Source organism: Solea senegalensis, linkage group LG6 (assembly GCF_019176455.1).
Source record: "Solea senegalensis isolate Sse05_10M linkage group LG6, IFAPA_SoseM_1, whole genome shotgun sequence".
Taxonomy (NCBI): Eukaryota; Metazoa; Chordata; class Actinopteri; order Pleuronectiformes; family Soleidae; genus Solea; species Solea senegalensis.
This window is the reverse complement of record NC_058026.1, coordinates 8,994,904-9,016,169: the sequence shown is the minus strand read 5'-3', so window position 1 is coordinate 9,016,169 and position 21,266 is coordinate 8,994,904. Positions and strand designations below refer to the sequence as shown.

The following is a 21,266-nucleotide window of genomic DNA, read 5'->3' as shown; positions in this document are numbered from 1 at the left end:
ACAGAAATGAGGTTCTGCCTCTTTAGGACCAGGTGTTTGGTCCTTTCTGCTCACTGACTAAAAGAGGTGACAAATACAAGAACACACATGTTGTTGCATGGCTCGCTTCTTCAGGGGCTTTTTTATCTTTAAACTGGTGTTTTTCAGAGTCTTTAGCTCTAGTCTGACTGTTCATCATGGGATTTTTAGTAATTGTCCTCAAGTAAACATGTTTTTGTCTTTCTGTGAGAGGTTTTCTTTTCTCACAACACATAACGTGTGAATGTAACTGCAAAGGTACAACTCCAATTGTTACTGTTAGTGTGTAAATACATCTAACATCTAGTTTCGGTAAAAGCCTGTGAATGTGCTTGAAGTCTGTTATTTTTCAGCCATTTCCTTCCCCCCTCCCCCCACTGGCAGATGTGAACAGCTGGACTTGAAATGCTGAAGCAATCTAGTGGTTTCCTTGAAATCCAGAATCTGCTCCCCTTCCCGCTTTGACTCCACGAGCAGCAAACACACCAACCCCCAACAAAGTCCTCACTGTTGAGGTTCTGTTTAAAACACACACTCTCAAACATCCTGACATGTGCCAGGTTACAGCCTCTAAACAGACACTATACATACAACACACAGTATTTCTGAGCCATACAACTGCAAACTAAATCAAAGCTCAATTGTTTATATTGTCTGACCTGGCTTGATAATTTCCACCTATTTACCTAACAATGCTGAGTTTATGTTGCTTCATTGGGATTGAACAGAAAAATAAGGTCAAATTGAGCCAAAGTAACATGCACATGTTTACATTTTAGTGTCGTAACTATTGTTTTGTGTTTGTTTTTTTTTTTTTTATTAAAACTGAATGAAACTCGGCTGAAAACCATTTTTGAAACTTAATTTATACCAACATGACTTGAAAACGGCTTTGTATTTACCTGATGCTTCCTCTTAGTGGTCAAACAGAGGTATTACACCATCATCCTCATTAATAACCCGAGTGAGAGATTATGTTGGTTTTGTTTGGCCTCAGTATTTAAATGCAGTCTGCTTGATTTTTAAATGAAAGGTTTTTTGAAATGAAAGGACGGAAGACTTGTCTGATGGTAATGTTGGTAACACAGAGCATTTCTGGCTGCTTTTATCCATTACATTTTTATACAGAGGCTATAAGAATGTGCAATATAGAGTGTCTTGTATTTTGTGTCTTATATTGAATTGATATAATTCAATTAAATTTTTATTTTGAATTGAATTATATCAATTATATTGTTTTTATGAACAAAAATAAAGGAAAAACTGCAAAATTATTGCTACTTTATAACGCTACTAAAAATGCGATATGGAATGAATCATAACTTTGAATCAACAACATATAAGAAGACTACAAAAACGCATTTTTCAAAGCCTGAATATGTGACCTATAAACACACACCCCCCCCAGGATGTCCATATAAGGAGTTTTTATTTGCATTATTCCCACGGCAATTTACCAAGGGTGCACCTGCGGCACAGATCTGTGCCGCATGAGCACTAAGGGTTAATGACTTAAAAAAGTAACAGCGATCCAAGGTTTCGGGGAACTGGAGCAAATCCCAGCTGACATAGTTGGGGTAAACAGTATTCCAGTGACAACACACTGAGACAAACAATCATTCACACCGACAGTCAATTTACAGTGACCAGTTAACCTCTGCATGGTTTCAGACTGACAGAGGAAACCAGAGAACTGGGAGAAAGCTCATGCACACACGGGGAGAACATGCAAACTCTACACAGAAAGACCCTTCGTTGAGCTGGGCTTCAAACCCATGACCTTCTTGCTGTGAGGCAACAGTGCTAGCTACTATACCACTGTGTGGCTCTCATTTATGCATCACAAAAAAAACTAAGATGCATTTAGGAAGCCTCTTGTTTTGGTTGAACAACAAGCATTTCAGTTATCGTTAAATGTGTTTATGTTTCATTAGTCTACTGTTTTACTTCAGCACATCAAACAAACAGCTTCCACTTTTACTGTAGTTTATTGTTACATGTGAAGTTCCAGCGATAATGACACAACACAACAGACAAGTCAATAATTTAGTGGCAAAAATGGCGATACTTTGGTTGTACGTTCATTCTAGTAAACCGTAAACGTAAGGGGAAATAAAGTACAGTACTAAACTAGCGGGCTGTACACACGTGCATGGACTTCAAAAAAAGAAAACAGTATATCCAACACCGTACAGCCAACAGGCATTCACAAGCAGAGAAGAGCCACTGTCCCTCTGGTCCTTTGTCTTCAAATCGAAAAAATGATAGAATCCAAAAAGAAAAAAGTGCTGAAGTACATCAAACAATTCTGAAATCCTAAAATCACTACTCACACGATAACAGGAGGGGAAGCAAGTAAAGTTACAGTACTCGTCGATGAAATACAACCTCATGATTCTTTAAGTCTACAATCAACAGTTATAAGTGCTCATACTAGAAGTATAACAGGTACGCAGCAGCAGCAGCAGCAGCAGCAGCAAGGAGGAGAGAGTAGTGTGTTTTTTATGCCGTACCGTAATGTTCAAGAGCGAGCTGGACACGACTTAAACCTCAATCAAAAAACTGTGGTGAGTTCCTGAAGAGCTGCTGAGACGTCACTTTGTGCAAACACCGCTGCTTTCATTTCCACCGTAAACACTCAGTATGTGATGCGCGGAACACATCTGTAATCCGGCGGTTGTTACATCGCCACAGAGGCGAAACATCAGGTCACCTCTGATTATATTCAACGCTGTTTACTTCACTTACTGGTTCATTTTCATCAGGTTCACTACAGACACATTTTGGTAGTTTGTGCATAAAAGAAAAAAAGAAAAGTAATTGTATTGGTGTCCTAGGAAATGAAATATCTACGTAAAAACATGTAGTATTTGTAACATCTAGCTTTTTCAACAGAATACAAACATGTGTGTTTTTAGACAGACTATAATGCGGTAAGTGAACTGATATAAAGTGTCAACTAGAGCTGTAATTCATTGATTATCATCATCAAGGATCAATCTGTGGAAAATGCGTACAGTAACTTCCTCAAGTGTCTTGTTTTCTGCACAAAAGTTGGTGTTTCATGATTTGTCATGACACTGTATTTGTTATATTGAATATTGCAAAAACACTGGATTTTTCATGATCTGTAAATGTGTTAAAGCAATTTAATGCAGTGATGTATTCACTGCTTTATAAACTAGTCTTTTATATGATGATATTGTTTAGTTTATCGTACCAGGAACCTTGTATTTTACTCCTCTGGAATTTGAATTTAAGGGGGGATGGAGTTGACGGAGGCATGTTTTTGTATTTACTGTATACATGGTGCTCGGTGAATTAGTGGAATGTCCCTTTATCCCTCTTGTCTTCCATGTCACAGCACAGTTTAAGACTCTTCATCAGTAGCACTGGGGGATCGCTCCTAGAAAAAGGGCAAGAAGATAAATGTCTAGAAAAGGGAAGCTTGACATATGAAGTATTATTATTCCTCATTTCTGACACAGTCACCACATTTAAAAGAAAACATCTCCAGCTGGGATGGTAAAGAATGAAAATTCAAGTTTCAATTCAAAGTCTATCTTCATTTTAAGGATGTACGTGGCTGCAATACATATGAAAAGAACACACCAGTATAAACTAAGAAAAAACTCACTCCATGTCACTATGGTGGGTGAAGAACTTGTACCGATTTCTTAATGTTATCTTTAGTTTGAAAACCACACTTTTGTTGTAGCACATGCAGCAATGATCTACCTCTTCCTGCTCGTCCTCAGAGTCGTCGTCACTGACGACAGGCTTGGCTCTGGTGCGTCCCGTCCGTCTGCTGCGTCCCTTCCCCCGATCTGCACCTTTATCCTTCCTCCCCAGACGGATCTTCACTTTCACTGAGCGAGCTGGACACAGACACAGTTTCTTACAGTCCAAACAAAATGAGATGCAGACACTGGCTGACGACTACAAACTAAAGCGTTTAAAAATGACACTGTTCTCCTGTGGCGCTGACACGAATAGGAGTGATAAATAAATAGATGCTTTAACACAAAGTGTTTGAGTGGTCACAGAGACAGGGAAAGTGCTTCACAAACGCAGCCCACTCACTTTCAGACTCCGATCCTTCATCCTGCTCCTCCTCTTCATCTTCGCTCTCCTCCCCCTCACTTTCCTCCTCCTTCTCGATCTTCTGCCTTAAACTGGTGAACACCGACTGGAGGACGATGGAGTCTTCATAAATCTGCTCACATCAGAGGAACATGGGAGAAAACAGCTGCTTAGAATCATTGTCACCATGTACGTACATACAGGTAACACCAGTAACACCAGCAACTGCCCGGCAATTCAAACACAGAATATAAAAGAAGTGGTATTGTATCAGGTCTACATACTATACATCTGGTACCTATCCAATAAACCTCCGAGTTTCCCAAATAAAGGGGCAGAAATGAATGAATGGATGTATGAATGAATTAACGAATGAATGAATGAATGAGCAGGTGTGTCTCACCAGCGATCCTTCCAGGTTGAAGGTCTGAGCGTTCTGGAAGAGCAGCATGACGTCTCTCTCCAGGTCACCCAGACTCCGGTAACGATGACTCCTAATCCTCTCCTGTTGTTGGATTAAAGTCATGTATAATAATTTATAGATCATCAAAAAATAAAGAAACACTTTTTGCCTTTTTGAGGGATTCGGATTTAGGATCTTGTTGGTATGGCCTGTATACTTCTGCACTTTAATATATGTGAAACTGTTTGTACTATTTTTTGCTGTTTTCTTGACCAGGACTCCCTGGATGAAGAGATTGTGTATTGTGTAATGGGACTTTTCTGACTAAATTAAGAATGAATACAATGTTTTTAATACCTGTAAATGTATTAGCAACAGAGTTCTTTCATCTGTTTGGAATGATCCTCACCTTGATCTTCCTGAAGTCCACAGGCTTGCGGATCAGCTCGTAGTACTCGGGCAGCTCTTTCCGTGACGGCAACTGGATGAACACTTCACTCAGGTGACGCCCACTGGTGCTGCAGGGAATCATGAAATCAGCAGGAGTAAAAAAAAAACACATTTATTAACATCTCAGTCTAATCTTATCATAATCTAATTGTATCTAAATCCATGAACAGATCCTTCTTAAGTCTTTGGATTCAGTTCCGGTCTGAACTGGTCACCGATTTTCAGCAAACTGGCTCGTTATACTTTGTATAATTTTGCAACCTTACAAAAGTATGAGTTAGTAGTTAGTTAGTTTTGCTTCTTCCACTTCTGCCACAGAAAAAGGTCAGCAACATGCAGTGGAACAGGTTAAAAAAAGGCAGATTTGTACAAGTAAACTTGTAAACAAATCTAATAGCTAAATCCTATATTAATAATGGCAATAAACTATCATTATTTAAACCCCAGTGTTTTAGTGAGAGGAAAACAGGTTGATGGGTTTAATTTTGTGTTTACAGTTTAAGGGGAAAAAACAACAACAACAAAAGGTCATGTTTTAGGTAATCTGGAAGTTTTTTCAGTTTCTTATAAATCATTAACTACGTTCACTTCTCTTCCTTTAACTGACCTGAAAAAATAGGGAAGTAACATTTTCACAACAGAAAGTTCAAAATTTTAATAAATGGTGCAGAGATTTAACAGAAAGAGGAATCACACTGATGCCAAATGCAGTCATTATCATTATTATTATTTACCATGTACCATTTGCCTGGTACATGGTAAAGGCCATAATTGTTGAACAGATGCAAATTTTAAGTCTGAAAAAGAAATAAAAACTGTGCGGATCAAGTCAGTGAGTTGTGAAATCAACGCAGTGGTGTGTGTCAAGAATCTTGCTCCACACTTAATATCAGTAAAAGAAACACCCACAGAGAGGGAAGTGACGATGTGCCTATTGCATGTTCATATCGTCACAGACCACAACCAAAGCTCACTGCTGCTACCTGTCTTTGTATTTGATGACGGCGTCCACAATCTTCCTCATCTTCTTTGAGAGTGCAGGTGGATTTGGGGAAAGTTTCTCAGCAGGAGGTCGCCCCCTCTTCCTCTGTCTCTTCCCGTCATCGTCTTTGTCCCCTCGTCCTCGTCCCCCCGACGAGGAGGAGGGACCGGGAAGATCTATGTCACGATCTCTCTTCCTCTTGCGGGTCGTCTTTTTGTGTCGCACCTCTTCCTCCATCTCCTCCAGTGTACCCTCCTCTATTGCCTGCTCGGGGTAATAAAAGTGATAAAAGTAAATTTTAGTACAGAAAGAAAGAAAGATTTGTCTTCTTGGCTTTTGGATTTAGTTAATATTCCGTCATCTGTCTCCCAAACTTCACCCATATGGCTAACAACCTTGAGCCACTGCTTCTCGGTCAGAGAGTCGCTGTAGTCCACTTCTTTTCGCTGCCGAGAACCTCGACCAAACATTTTCTCCTCCTCCTCCTCGCAGGTCAGCCGCTCCACCTCGGCGTCATCTTTCATGATCCAAGTGGGCAGCTCATCCTCCTCCATCAGACGAGGTTTTCTCCGCGGATTTCGAGCCTCCTCTCGCCGCCGGTCTAGGTCCATACGCTTCGGGATGAAGATGATGAAGAGAAAGAAAATCTAATCAATCAAAGATTTAATTACACTCAGTTCAGGCTGGAAGCCTGAGCGATCACCTCTTTACCATGAACTGGTCAAACTCGTCCTCACTCCTCGCGATCATCTGGTTGACCGTCTCATCATCTGGAACCTCATCCTCCTCCTGAATACAATTGGCACATATTGGCAAGCAAAGCATAAGAAAGCACAATCTTTGAAATTGGGTGTCGCTGGTGCACGCACGCACACACATTTATGCGTAGACACACGTCTTGTCCCCAGACCTCGTCTTGCTCCTCATGCTCCAGGATGGCCTGTAGAAAGGCCCTACGCTCGTGGCTGGAAGACTTCTGATCAAACATGCCTGCCTGGATGACTTTCTGGTCCACATTCAATTTGTACTTGGCAGCGGCCAAGATTTTCTCCTCCACGCTGTTGACAGTACAGAGACGGAGCACACGCACCTCATTCTGTTGACCAATACGGTGAGCTCTGTCCTGAGCCTGCAGATCCTGCAAACACAATAGTACGCTCGTATATCAGATTACTCAGAGTAGTATTCTGTAGTAGTGTAATGTCATCCCGCACTCACTTTAAAGAGAATGTCTTACATTTATTTTAATCAAAAGAGCTGTTTTCTTTGTTTCATATTTTGCATATTACATACAATACTGTGCGGAGCTCTGACATAATCATTTGCTGTACTTACTACAATTTATTACTTTAGACTTTAAAACAGGCAGCCTTATTGAGATTAAGATCTCTTTTTCAAGAGAGGCCAGAGAACCAGAAACACAATCCACAGAAACAGTTACCAGAATCATGCAACAATGTTCAGAGAGCTTTAAAATCACCAGGGGAAATGAACACCTCGAGGTTGAAGGTCACAGTATCTCAAAACCAGCTGTGTGATGCATGAGAAATATTTCAGGTGATAAGTAGTGACAGGAGAGTTGACTGCAGAGCTGGAAGAAGCTTCCCATTCTTCTCTTTAACTCTGGTTTTAAATGAGGCTTGTGGGCATGCATCCCCAAATACCACATTCAAGTCTTTCATTAGTTGTACAGTAAGTGTTGGGCAGAAACGAGCCTCCAGGTGCTCAATACATCAGCTTGGTTTTCTTAAATGGTGCCTTGGGTAATCAAAAAAAAAATGCATGTTGAACGTGCATCTCACCTGATGTGGGTTCCAGTCGGAGTCGAAGATGACCACGGTGTCAGCAGACTGCAGGTTGAGGCCGAGACCTCCAGCTCTTGTACTCAGGAGGAAGATAAAGTACTCCGACTCTGGATCATTGAACGTCTTTAGTAACATCCCTCTGTCTTCAGCCTTTGTGGTGCCTGCGGTGTCAGGGAGGAGGAAATACAGATGGGATGATGAGAAAAATGGCACTGACTGACACACAAGCGCTGCTCTGCGACAGCAAGACACGGTAACGAACACCGTCTAACCATCCAGACGCAGGTACTTGAAGCTGCGGTAGGCAAAGTAGTCCTCCATAATGGTCATGAGTGAAGTCATCTGACAGAAGAGCAGAACTTTGTGGTTTGTCGCTCTCAGTTTGGGCAGGATACGATCCAACACCTCAAACTTTCCCGATGCCCGATACAGGTCAGCTCTGGAAATGAGAGGATTACAAGTCCAGTGTGTGTTTGTGTGTGTGTGCAAGAGAGAGAGAGAGAGAGAGAGGGGAAATGGTGCTTGGCCTAAAGAATAATTCATACTCACCCCTGGACTATCCCACCAGAGAACCCTAAATGTTCAGAAAAGGATTCCTGCAAAAACAGAGTCAGATTTGGTGAAACAAACAACCAGAGGCAAAGTATTCCTGCCCTGTGCCCCTCAGTGGTACCTCTATCTGCTGGAACATGTAAGGGTGGTTGCAGATCTTCCTCAGCTGCATGATGGTGTTCATCAGCGTCTTTGTGCCTCCTTTACCCTAATAAACAGAGTAAGATGAAATGTACAACATTAAAAGCACAGGTAACCAATACTCAGTTTAAAGCATCATCAAAACAATACTCTCTATATATCTATATACTCGCTGATCAACGGCAGCCAAACCAAAGCAAATAAAAACGGTTGCTTTAATTTCAGACTCTATATATATAGTGTGACACATGTTGCTATACGTTTGAAAAACCATGGTGCAAAAACTGTGGCCTAAACCCAGACAAGCTAAACCAAAATTAGACTTCTCACCTTCTTATCTTTCTCTGATCCGTCAGTAAGAAGAACACCCTTGGCCTGCATGTGTCTGTACAACACTCTCTGAAGAGAGGACATGTCACACTTGATCACATACTCCACCTGCCAGAGAGGAGAGATACATTCAACTTTTAAAAGACACATAAGAGGTCAGACAAGGACATGACGCATCATTATGAACTCCTCTGGACACATGCTTGTGTGTGAACATGTATCTATGCTCGTCCATCTACTGTGCCGTGCCTTCTCTGGAAGCTGCGCCTCCACTTCCTTCTTTAACCTGCGCAGCAAGAAGGGGCGAAGCACTTTGTGGAGACGACGGATGATCAAGATGGTCTCCTCTTCGTTAAGATCCACCTGAAGAGAAAGAGAAAGATTTGGCATCTGTAAAACACAAAGAGACAAATCACAAGCAGCACATGCAGACTGCATTGTTAAACAGGCATGTAGCGATGTCTGAGTCCAGCACACCTTCTCTCCAGTCATGGCAAAGGGAGCGTTGAACCACTGCTCGAACGTGCTACAACTCTTGAAGATGGTAGGCAGGAGGAAGTTGAGTAGTGCCCAGAGCTCGGGCAACTTGTTCTGCAATGGCGTCCCTGTCAAAAGGACTCGCCGTGGGGCAAGGTAGTGAGTGTTCAGAACCTGGGTCAGTTTACAGTGGTGGTTCTTCATACGGTGGCCCTCATCGACGATCATGTACTTCCAACGTATCTGACGGGGAAGACATAAGGAGAGGAGAACATTTGGATGAAGCGGTCAGTCTAACGCCTCACTGACACTGCCCAGTCTTCCGGTTGAAAAACAAACTGTTGTTTTGAAGCCACAAGAGTGACAATTTGACAGGCACTATGACAGTTTTTAATCAATGGTGTGTGTGATGCATCTATTTTATCATCTATTTTCCTCTAAATGGGAACATCATTTCCAAACTTGGCATCATGTGCTTTTAGAGAAGACCTAAATTCTAGTCATTAACTCCTCAGGAAAACATTTGCTGATGTTATCAGTATCTCATTTTCCCATAGACTGTCATTGACACTCAGTTCTTTTGGAAACAGGTGGCTAACTGCTTCTCCATTCTTCTTCCTGGGCTTTACTTTTCAAACTGGAAGACTAGGTACATTTTTTTATAGAGAATGATTCTGCCCATTCAATTAAAAAATAAAAAATAAATAGGAAAGTGCTCAAATGGAGAATATCTTCTCCATTTTGTCCTCATGTCCCAAACGGGCTCGGTCCACCATGTGGGGAAACCCTTGCCTGAACTACAATACCCACCTGGCAGCACAGTCAGGAAGCCTATATGACTACATGAGTGCATGGCAGCAACATGGCCACAGATGACAGAGGAAGACGTGGTTTACAGGTGGTGTCAGAATGTGGCAGGACCTAGGAGAGAGGACTGAGATGCAGCACAGAAGGAGGTCAGATAGGCCAGGATGAAACACTTTTGGAGCACTTTGGGAATTGGAGTAATGATAATGAAAAAAACACTAACAAAGAAAGAAAAGTCAAGCAAAGGCAAATAATTAGCAAAATAACAGCAACACGATCTCAGTGCAAGCATGTGTACACGGGAACAGAGAAAGGTTTACATGATGTTTGACTTGTGTTGTTACGTGTTCTTCTGCTTGTGTTTGTTTGTTCACCTCATCTCACCTTGGCTAGTACTTGTTTATCCTTGATGATGTACTCGTAGGTGGTGAGCAAAACGTTAAATTTTCCACTACGTAGCTGGGGAACGAAGGCTCTTCTGGCAGCAGGAGATCCCTGACAGCCAAAAACAGAAATCACAGATTACAAAAGGGAAAAACAACAAAAACAAAAACAGTATCTCCATCAACACAACAAAATAAGCAGGCCACAAGATTCTTTATCATGAACTGCAAAAACTAACCTTGTAGGACACTTTGACAACTGTTGGTGCCCATTTGTCAAACTCGTACACCCAGTTAGAAAGAGTTCTGTCAATGAGACACGGCTCAGATGTCATTCAGCAGTTCATGCTCTACCTATTTAATGTGACTTCATGGTGGAGAACAAAAACAGACACGAATAGATTTAGCTCACGAGAGGGGTACAATGATGAGGTAGGGTCCATTGAGACGCTTGTGCTCCATGAGGTAAGTGATGAGAGCGATGGTCTGGATGGTCTTTCCCAAACCCATCTCGTCTGCCAGGATCCCATTCAGGTTGTTGTTGTAGAGGGAAACGAGCCACTCCAGACCTTTAACCTGAAAGTGAAAATTCATGTGTACTGACTGACTGCAGCTAATCAAACATTTCTTTCTACATGGTGTGTTTTTTTTTTTTACCTGATACTGTTTAAGTTGTCCATTTATTAACAAACTGGACTGTTTCTCCACCTTCTCTGTCACAGCATGAGCCACTGAGTAATAAGACTGTAGCCCTCGAGCAAAGGCTGCGCCACTATACTCATCATCCACATCCTGCTTCGCATTTCTGAAGAGGAAACATAAAAAACACTGGGTTATAGTAAGTATTGTTCCTTGGGTTTACAGAAGAACACAAATCATTCAGTTTTATCCTTCAATCTTTGCACTCACTCAATGATGTGTCGAACATCTACTTCCGACACGTCCTCACAGTCGGGGTCCGTTATTTTCTTCTTCTCCTCCACTGCAGTTGATGAAGGCTGCGGCTCTTCTTCCTCCTCCTGAAAGATGGTGGAAACAACAGTTTGTCATGAGAAACTGAGCAGCGGCTGTGAGAGGTGATTCAAACACATCGAACAAAGTAACTCGCCTCTTCCTCTTCCTCCTCTTCGCTGTCTTCACTGTCCGAACGGGGAGCCACCTCATAGCTGGTCACAACACAAACACAGTGAGAGTTAGTAAATCTGCATAAACGGCCATATTGTATGTTTACACTGACGTTAGTCATATTTAACTTAAATTTAGCTAACTAAACATGTGTAACATCTGATCGTCATCACAGTATGTATCATTAAAGGTAGGACTTTTAACCTTTTAGTATAATATAAATCTAGTGACCTTAAAGAGAGTGACACTTCAGTGCCTATTATTGGATTTTTTTTACAGCCTCATAACTAAATCTGAATGGAACTGGGAACTGACCTGCAATCCCCGTTCTGCAGCACTGATAAAAACTTCCTATACTGCAAAGAAACCTTAAAAACGGAAAGAGTCTAAAACAGAGTGAAAAATACTGATAAGAGCAATAAATCCAGTGAATCTGTCTATGTTCAGGACAGAGAGCTGTTATGCCAAATCGTATTTTAAAATGTGCAAATGAAACTCCACATTTGACCTTTCTCTCAATGATGCTACCTACTGTAGCTTCGGCTTATTATTACAACAATTCCAACTAAGACTCAAACCAGCTGATGACACTTCAATGCAGAGATGCAGGAATTCAGCCAAACACCTTCTTTTTCCAACATGGCAACCACTTCATATTCACAAGTCATTCTCTCTCTCTCAAGCCTCACCCAGGGTTCATCTCCAGCCAAGTGTCCAACTGTCCAGCTTTAGGTGCGTCCAACCCTGTCAGGATGTTTCCACTGTCCACATGGATGACCTTCACAGGCAAGTCACTCATCTGACTCGTTTCATCCAGAGGCTGCAGGGGGAGGATGCCAGTTAACGTCTGGACTTTTATCTTTTGATTCAAATTACATCAAGCAAACATACAGTAGCTTTAATACAGTGGATGAATTAGTATTTTTGCAACACAGTTAGTTATTCAGACTTTCTTTAACAAATGAATGAAACAGGTGACGGTGACTCAAGGCCACATTAAGCTGAGACTTTTAAATGGTTTATGTGCCCAATGAAATTCAATTGATCAAAAATTGCACAGCAACAGTAAACAAAAATCATTGTGGGAGCACAGAACAAAGTGGCGGTGTCTACTTTTTTTGCCATGACAACAGTGAAAAAAAAAGGAACACTACCCCCTGAATGCTATGTGTGAAATTTGATCTGCGCTGTGTTTACGGGAACTCACTTTGGAGACCACAGAAAGCAACAAAGCAATCAATCAGTTTTGCTATGGGAACCATGCATATTCAAAAGAGCGGCTGTGAACAGACCGTATACTTTAACTATTTATGTGTACAGAGTTAACAATTCTCAGTCTATAAAGCTTTGCCATCACTACAGTTTCTGCAGCAGCTCACCTCTCCATCAGGGCCCAAGGCAGGAGTCTGACCTTCAGCGTTCTCCAACTACAGTACAGATCACAACTGAGTCAGAAATAACATGTACAGTGCAACTCATTGTGGGACAATAAATCATAAACGTCTGATAAACGTCTCAGTTTTCTTTACCTTCTTCTTTTTCTTCTTCTTCTTCTTCTTTTCTTTGAGAGCCTGTGCCGCCTTGTGAGCTCGCACCAGCTCAGTGAGGTTGGCGACATACTCGTCAGTTTGCTGCAGCAGATAGGCCAGACGTTTGTCCTTCTTCTGGTCAATCAGTTTACGGTAGCCCTCCTCATCCTCGGCCTGGGGAGAAACACACACATACCAATGTGTACAGTATTTGGAGGGAGTATCTGCTGTTAAGTGTGTGCACGCTTGTGTAACTGTGTCTGCATGGTTTCCTTCTTACCATGAGCCTCCTCATCCTCTCTTTCTCGATACGCTCATTCTCCTTCTTCTGCTCTCGTTCAGTGTTGGCGTGGTAGGTGGCCACGGCTTTGGTCAGTTTCTGAATTTTGCCTGTTATCGAGCGGTGGTACTCTTTGAAGTCTTTGGCGTGCTGGAGGATGCTGTTGAGGTATTCCTGGAGTTCAAGTAGGAAATTGGGAGGAGGACACAAACGAGAAAGCAATAAGAACAACTTTTAACACTGCCATGAGCAAAGGTCACAGCTGCCTTTAGTCCTCTACCTGATGCTTCTGCCTGCGTTTGCGCTCTTGCTCAATCTTCTGCTGTTTCTCCAGTTTTTCTGTGATGCGGGCCTCTCGCAGAGACTGACGCTTGCTACGCTTGTAGGCCTTGGGATCGAGGGCCGTCTCCAGAGCTGTGTCACGGCGCATGCACACCACCACCTCTTGACGCAGCTGTGGAATGCAAGAGTCTTTGATTCATGGTGGACGAGCGGTCATGCCATTAAAGTTAAAGGTGAAGGTATAGATCATATTATATGCACAGTACCTGTCTCTGGAAGTTAAGCAGTCGAAGAGCTTTAAGCTCAATTGTTGCTTTGGTACGTAAATCACCGGCAAGAGAACCAGGCAGGTTCTCCAGTTCAGCGATACGATGAGTGATACGAGCCTGTAACCTGAGGAAGTAAAGATAGACTCAGATATTATGATTTCTTCTTCATTAATCTGCTAATAGCACTAGCATGCTCCACATCAGTCAAAATAATAAAGTGTACAGCAGCAAAGCAATGCTAATATTCTGGTGATAATAAAGTTTGAGCTTGCAATTGGTTTCAGTAAAACCTTCCTTTTTTGATAGCCATTAATAAAGTTGTCAAAAAAGAAAGAAATAGGGTGTCTTTAAAAGGTTGCGACAGCAAGATACATCGCAACCAATACCCTCCACTCCTCCTCCCTTCTGCTCACTCTGTCTGAAAACAGACGTTTGGAAACACCAAAAGTCCATTGAGAAAATCAGTGTTTTACCTTGCAAGGACACAATAGCTGCTGCTCTACTTCTGCCTCCTTTGTTGAGTTTGTGTCACTTGTGTAATTTCAAGGGTTTCAAACAATGAAGTCACAAAATATCACATTCAAGAAAAAATCTTGTGACAGAAGGGTTGCTGATTCAAGTCAAAGGCTGGGTTACACCTGAGCAATGTACCCTTATTGTTAATTGACCCAAGCCACAGGGAGGCTAGTGCCAAGCCTGGATAAATGCATCAGGAAGGGCATCCGGCATAAACATCTCTGTCAAATCAAATGTGAGGATGCACTGGGCACTGCACCTCTAGAGAGGGAGCAAACGAAAGACAAAAAAAGTCACAAGATATCACATTTGACCTTACTGATGAAGGCAGTAAAACCACTGATTTTCTCTAGGGACTTTGGTGAGCAGTAAGCAGTTTACAGACTCTAGTTTCCAGCAGGAAAAGATATTATAGACTAAGGCAGGTGTAGATTTCATCAACTGAGCCTTTTGTTTGGTAGCTAGAATCAGTTTTTCCTTGCTTTCCCGGTGGCAGCCATGTTATCATATCAATTCCTCCTAGACCCACACTTCAAAAAAACCTGATCTATCACTTTAAGAGTTTATTATAGTGTAACTAAAATAATCAGCTGTCAACAGCTAAATCCACATTGTGTCATAATGGAAACAATCAAAGCAGAAAAGCTAAACGAGAAGAAAGCTGCATCCCCAAAGGCCATCACATACCTGTACTCCCTCTCCTGCAGTATCTCCACTGGGTCGAGGCCGCAGGGTTTTTGAATGGGGGTAATGCGATTCTGCTTGGCATGGTAAGGCATCATGGGAGTAGGTTGTACTGGCTGACCAGGGGACTGTGTCTGCGGAGGCATTACTGGGGAGGCAGCAGGGGGAACGGAAGGGGGCGCAGGAGAGGGTCGGCCAGTGGGTTGTGGGGGGATCAGCTTTTGTGGTGTGTTTGAAGGGGCTGCTGCATTTACCAAAGGACCTGGAAGGCCAGGAAGTAAGCAGAAATCATACTGCTGTAAATACCACTGCAGTCTACAGTATATGACAGAGTTTCATATATGGGATGGATGGATACCAGTACACCTATCCTCAAAGCAATCATAACAAACTTGAAACTGCAACAGCAAACTATAACCTTTGGCTTATCTGCCTTTATTTTATACAGGCAGGAGACAACATGGACACATGCAGTGAGCTGTAACCACTGCCACCAGAGTATTCCACTGATGCAGCCTTTAATTTAGAGAATAAATCCTGGAAGGTGATATAGATGTAACACGCTAGGGTCTGTAGGACTGAATCATTAACTATGATTTAAAAAGTTATATCACAAATCAAATTGCATTTGAAACCTACTGTATGTCAGAAAATTTCGCAATCAGATGTGAGAAATGGTTCAGCCCGAGTGGTTACTGAGTTTCTAATTCATTCTGTTCTACTCTATTCTACTAAATTTGACTTAGTTTACGAGGAGAGCACCACACAAAGAGCAGGAAAGGAGATTATGATCTGTTACTCTGCCAAAACTTGCCAAAAAATGGCCAATGAATGTACAATATCATCTCCACTGACTTATCTTTTACCATAATTATTATAATAATAAGTGCAAGTTAGATGGAAAAATCAGCTCTCTTTCTCTACTACCATATTAAATGTTCTACAAAGGTACACAGCAGGTTTTTAACATGGTCTTACAGTCATGTCACACACCTTCAGGCCAGGACTTGGGTGGTCCATTTGGGTTTTGTCCCTGTATTCCAGTTGGGGTCCCTGATGGGCCTGGTGGAGGCATGTTAGGACCCATCATACCTGACAAAATAAGGTACAAACAGTACATTTATTACACAGGTCTTTTATAATTTGAAAACAGAGTTCAATTATTAACCATCAGACCACAGGATATTTGATAGTAGTCTCAGTTTTTTGGACCCAGTCGTAGCCTGGTATTACAGATTTCCTCCATGCATACTCACCATGTGCTCGACTGTAGCCTGAGCCCATTGGGACAGGCCCTGGTCCTGGTCCTGCAGGACCACCTCCAGGCCCAGGAGCCAGACTAGGCATGGGCTGTTGCTGCTGCATCCCAGGCATCGGCCTCTTCCCTTGGACAGCCATCTGTAGGTGGTCTGGTAGGGGCTGCCCCCGAGCCAGCATCTTATAAGCCATGATTTGGGCTCTGAGTTGGTGGAGTTGGTTCTGGTTGAAGGGAGTTGGTCCACCAGGACCTCCAGGGCCAGTAGGACCCCCAGGTTCAAGGCCAGATCCAAGGGTGGAGATGCTGGGTCCAAGACTGGGTCCAGGGCTCGGTCCTGGGCCAGAGCCACCTGGTGGACCAGGACGATTACTGGAACCAAGTGTGTGCTGATCTCCACTTGGAACATCTAAAGGTGTAGAGGCAGAGCCAGGGCCACCAGAGGAGGAGGAAGAGGAGGATGATGGCATTAGAGGACCAGAAGGAGGACCATTAGATGGGACAGGACTGGAATGGTCAGAGCCACCTAATGGAGAGTGGTAGCCTAAAGACCCAGACAGGCAAAGAACAATCTTTTCAAGTTCTGTACGGTATTTATTGTGCTTAGTGTTTTATGGCAGTTGGCTTCTGTAAAGTTCTCACTATCTTCTTCTCGCTCCTTTGCCTTTTTTGTCCTTGTGAATCCATTCAGCTTTCATTATTTCAGTTATATGTACGTATGGTATGGGATTTCTGGTGAGTTGTTCTCAGTGTGCGTTTTGTGCATTACCAAACACTGAGCTGATTATTCCCTCTGTTTATCATTGCAGGAACTGCTGTTGTATATTACTTATTATATACAAAAGTATAAATATACCTACTCAGAAATTATCATTCTGCTTTTTAATCACATTAAAAGAGCTGGTATTATCCTATAAACAACCCAGACAGTGTTTCAAAATAGCAGAATTATAATACAGCACATACAGTTATGGGCCACTGTATTACGCACACCTGATCATGCCTGTTAATTCTAATGAGCCAATCACGTGGCAGCAACCAATAGCCGAATTTCAAATCAAGCATCAGAATGGAGAAGAAAGGTAGTGACTTTAAATGTGCTGTGGTTGTTGGTGTTCTGAGCATTTCAAAAACTGTTGATCTACCGGGACATTTCTTCATCTAATAAACTTAACTATTTAGTCAGATATCTCGTTATTGTGAGAGAAATACAGATGAGATTTCAAACATTTTCAAGCACCTTTCAAACCTTGAAAACACTGCATTACAATTCAAGCACTTGTATTAACCGTCTGTCCTGCACTCTGGGTTTTCAGGTAACAGAAAAGAGTTAGGTCCTCCACGTGTTGTCACAGGTGTGATTCTTATTCATACCCTCCTGCCTGTTATTTCATCATGATTCATCTTTTAAACTCCATTTCACAATGCTTAACTTGTCTGACTGTCTTGTTTTACAGCAGACAGCTGAGTCCAAGCCAACACCTTACTGTAAACACTGTCGTTGTTTTTCCAGATTTGCATGATTTACCGTTTCACAAGACAGACAGTTTGAAAATCAGCACATGATTCATTCATGACAGAGCTCGTCACAGTAAAAACACAGGCCCTCGTGACTACACCGCGACAGTAAATCACACTCACTGTAAAACACAGGCTTACATAACGCTATGAAGGATGATATTGCTCAAGACAAATCTGTGTGCTGTTCCTACCTTGTGAGTGTTGGTCCAGAGGACTGGGTGGGGGGCCCATCCCACTGTGCCCGCCTTGTCTCATAGACAGTCCCTTCATCTGACTGAAGCGGCTTTCCTCACTCATGCTCTTCTCATGCAGGCTTTCCATTGGCTGTGGAGCAATCCAACAGTGTTAATAGGAAACGTGTGGGAAAACACCACTAACATGATATAATGGGGCTGCACGGTATTGGACTTTTTTGGCAATATCAAATATGCCGATATATTGACAATTCGTGGGCCGATAACTGATACAATACCAATATATATATGTAAGTTTTTCCCTGTGCCCAAATGCAGAGGTCATTCACTCTTTTATGTAGTGAAATTAACATAATATTTTGCATACTCATGTCACAGCAGATGTAGATATAAATGTATTTAATTGAGCAAAACAAATACACTCTCAGTTCAGAGCTGTAATTTCCCAAAATGTCAATAGTGCGATCAGCTGGTCCCAAGCACATTGCTTGACACCTGCCTTGTCTCATTCCTTATTTTTCTTACAGATGTTGTCTCTTTCTGCTGTCATGAGCACCCTCCACCTCCCCGTCACCACCAAGTCTTCGTCACCTCATCTGATTTATGATTTTTCATTCTTCATTAGTCTCACCAGATCACCAACCACCATCACCACCAGTGTATGGACTTGGAAAGATTTTGCTGGTTGCTGCTCAGAAGCAGAAGCTCCCAGGTTTGATATCCTCCCCCCATCGTGTCCAAGCATCAAAGACTCTTTAAAGACTATCAACACATTACTCTGTTGTTTAATAACTGGTTATTGAAATAAAGCATTGTATGTTGTCATTACACATTTATATTTTATCAGACGGGGGAAAAAAAGAAAATCGGGATAATATATGGGTCAACCGGCAAATTAGCATCTGCATCAGCCATAGAAAATCCCACAATGGTCGAATTCTAATTGTGTCAAATAAGAGTCAAAACCTCTTAACTGTGTTTGCAGCTACAGCCAGTTAGAAGGTGATATGATTAAGATGGATCGTTTGATTTCAGTAAAAAAATCAACTAATGGAATAAATGTGCATATATGCTCTTTACAACATATATAAATATTTTATATAAACACGGCAACTTTGCCCTGTAAATCCAAAGATGATTTATGTAATGTTGTGGAATCAATCTTCACATCATTGTTTGAAGAATGCTGGTGTGTCTCAGTGGGACAGTTAAGCATTGCCGGTGTCCTCACTTTGTGCAGAGAGTGCATGCTGTCCTGGCCATATCCAGAGGGTCCTGCCTGGGAGTGTCCAGAGGATGGAGGACCCGGGCTGGGGCCCATCATACTATGAGAGGAGCCTGGGGAGGGTCCAGGGCTGGGGCCCAGCATTGCCCCAGGGGAGGGACCTGGACCAGGGGAAGGACCTGGGCGTGGGGTGCCTCCAATGGGGGGAGGATCTGGTGTGGACATCGCCCTGGATCTCCTGCTCCTGGCTGAGCAGCAGAGACCTGAGAGAAAAGACAAAAGCAGGGAGTGATCTTTGCAAAACTCACAGGGATGACATCACTTAAGAGTTCCTCATTTAAATAACAGGGATGGGCATTTAAAGCAAAAACAAACTATTCAAATATTAATCTGGGTTATCTGTGAAATATTCAATATCCCCAACACCTTTTCCACTACGCAGTGGCTCAGCAGGGCACGGCTCTCCTCTACACGGTTTGGTTGGTTTTCTAGTACCTCCTCAACGTGGGCGGAGTCATCACTGCACGGCTGCATGAAACTGCAGTGACTTTGCGTTATACACAACTCACACACACAAACGAGTGACTAGTGACTTATAAAGCAGTTGTTTTTGGTGTACTGAATCATTAGTTAATTCAATAGATTTGTTCACACAGGACCGGAGCACACACTGCGTCTGACACAGTCACAGAACTGAAATACGGAGGAAGGGGGGCTCGCCGAGTTCACAGGGGAGTAGCTAATGAGATGCATTCAAGAAACCTTTAAAATTCCATTACTACTGCAAACATGCATGCAGTCCACTAACTATATGTTTGCTGCTTCCACTGTGGCAATAGATGCTCCACATATGTGGTAGATATTGAAGCAGGAATGGGACTCGGTATGAGTCAGTATCGGTCCGATACTGGTCAAAATCACTTGACAATCAGACAAAAATGTCAAATCTGATAGAATCCAAAAAGCCTTTATTATGCATGCTTCACTATGCACAGAGTGCAAAACTGTAAATAAATCACTAGCAAATGCATTTTATCTGAGTGATGTTCATTTTTTTTTCATTGTTTGAAAGAACAATATTTGATACACAGCTGGAGAATTACATCTTTGAAATGACTCAGCAATGTGTTGTTAACAGCTTAATGATTCATAAATGGTCTAAAATGACTGTATCGCACTAATATCGGTAGATATCAAACACAAAAAAGTGGTAGAGTCCCATCTCTATATTAGAAGAGAGCTTCTTTTTTTAAGCAATCCAATTGTCAAATGAGGTTTGTATCATTTTAATATAGTTCCACATAGTCACATTAGCTGATCAAACAAATCATTTATAATCAAATATTCATGTCTATCCTAGTCAATAATCATTAATATGGTGGTTTGATTAGAATAAATGACAATAAAAAAAAAAGAATGATAAATAAAATGGATGCATGACATAAAATTCCACTAATAAAACAAAAGTGGGTGCATAGTCTTTGCAGAATATGCTTGATTTGTGTCTGTTATTAACCGGCTACGCTGCACCAAAGCTCGCTGCGCGCACATCCAGCTGTAGGGTCGAGGGCTGGAGTTGAACTGAACGCCGGGTAAAACAGTCAAATATACATATGGACATGAACCATACTGAGATCAATCTCCTCTGTCACACAATGAAAACGTGCTTCGTTTAATAAAAAAAAGGGGGGAATGGCGGACTGTGCTTGTGTGACTGACCTACCCGCGTCAGCAGGATGTACAGTCCTGCGTGAATGTCTGCGCTCCCGGGTCTGATGTTTGCGGGAAATGAAAGAAAACGCAGCAACTGTCGCAATTAGTGCACTCACCCTCTTTGTAATCTGCCTCGGAGCGTTGATTTGTTTCACCGACGTGGCTCGAGCGCCCCCCTCCACTGCTCCTATGACCGAATGTCTAGTCACGGCCGGTCACCCCTGCGCATGCGTGAGCAGCGA

The 21,266-nt window shown here is 42.3% G+C and overlaps 1 protein-coding gene across 6 annotated transcripts; it reads right to left on the bottom strand.

The window, feature by feature from the left end:
• Nucleotides 1-1,987: 1,987 nt before the first annotated feature.
• On the bottom strand, nt 1,988-21,233 carry LOC122771129 (transcription activator BRG1-like). Of its 6 annotated transcripts, none has more exons than XM_044028486.1 (34): nt 21,141-21,233; nt 19,318-19,574; nt 18,084-18,216; nt 16,373-16,915; nt 16,110-16,208; nt 15,120-15,378; nt 13,914-14,040; nt 13,646-13,819; nt 13,366-13,539; nt 13,086-13,259; nt 12,936-12,983; nt 12,246-12,415; nt 11,540-11,597; nt 11,341-11,450; nt 11,089-11,236; nt 10,844-11,007; nt 10,671-10,737; nt 10,433-10,543; nt 9,242-9,484; nt 9,014-9,154; nt 8,765-8,872; nt 8,415-8,501; nt 8,291-8,337; nt 8,014-8,180; nt 7,739-7,902; nt 6,814-7,074; nt 6,648-6,725; nt 6,332-6,550; nt 5,938-6,203; nt 4,914-5,022; nt 4,505-4,606; nt 4,102-4,234; nt 3,757-3,896; nt 1,988-3,424 (listed from the first exon to the last, which is right to left on the bottom strand). In XM_044028486.1, the coding sequence occupies exons 2-34, from the start codon at nt 19,534-19,536 to the stop codon at nt 3,389-3,391; spliced, it is 5,079 nt and encodes a 1,692-aa protein (XP_043884421.1). In that variant the 5' UTR covers nt 19,537-19,574; nt 21,141-21,233; the 3' UTR covers nt 1,988-3,388. The 6 variants fall into 6 exon arrangements, with proteins under 6 accessions (XP_043884421.1, XP_043884422.1, XP_043884424.1 ...); XM_044028487.1 differs by having other exon boundaries at nt 5,938-6,200; nt 9,014-9,127; nt 12,246-12,376; XM_044028489.1 differs by having other exon boundaries at nt 6,847-7,074; nt 9,014-9,127; nt 12,246-12,376.
• Between the last annotated feature and the right edge of the window lie 33 nt (nt 21,234-21,266).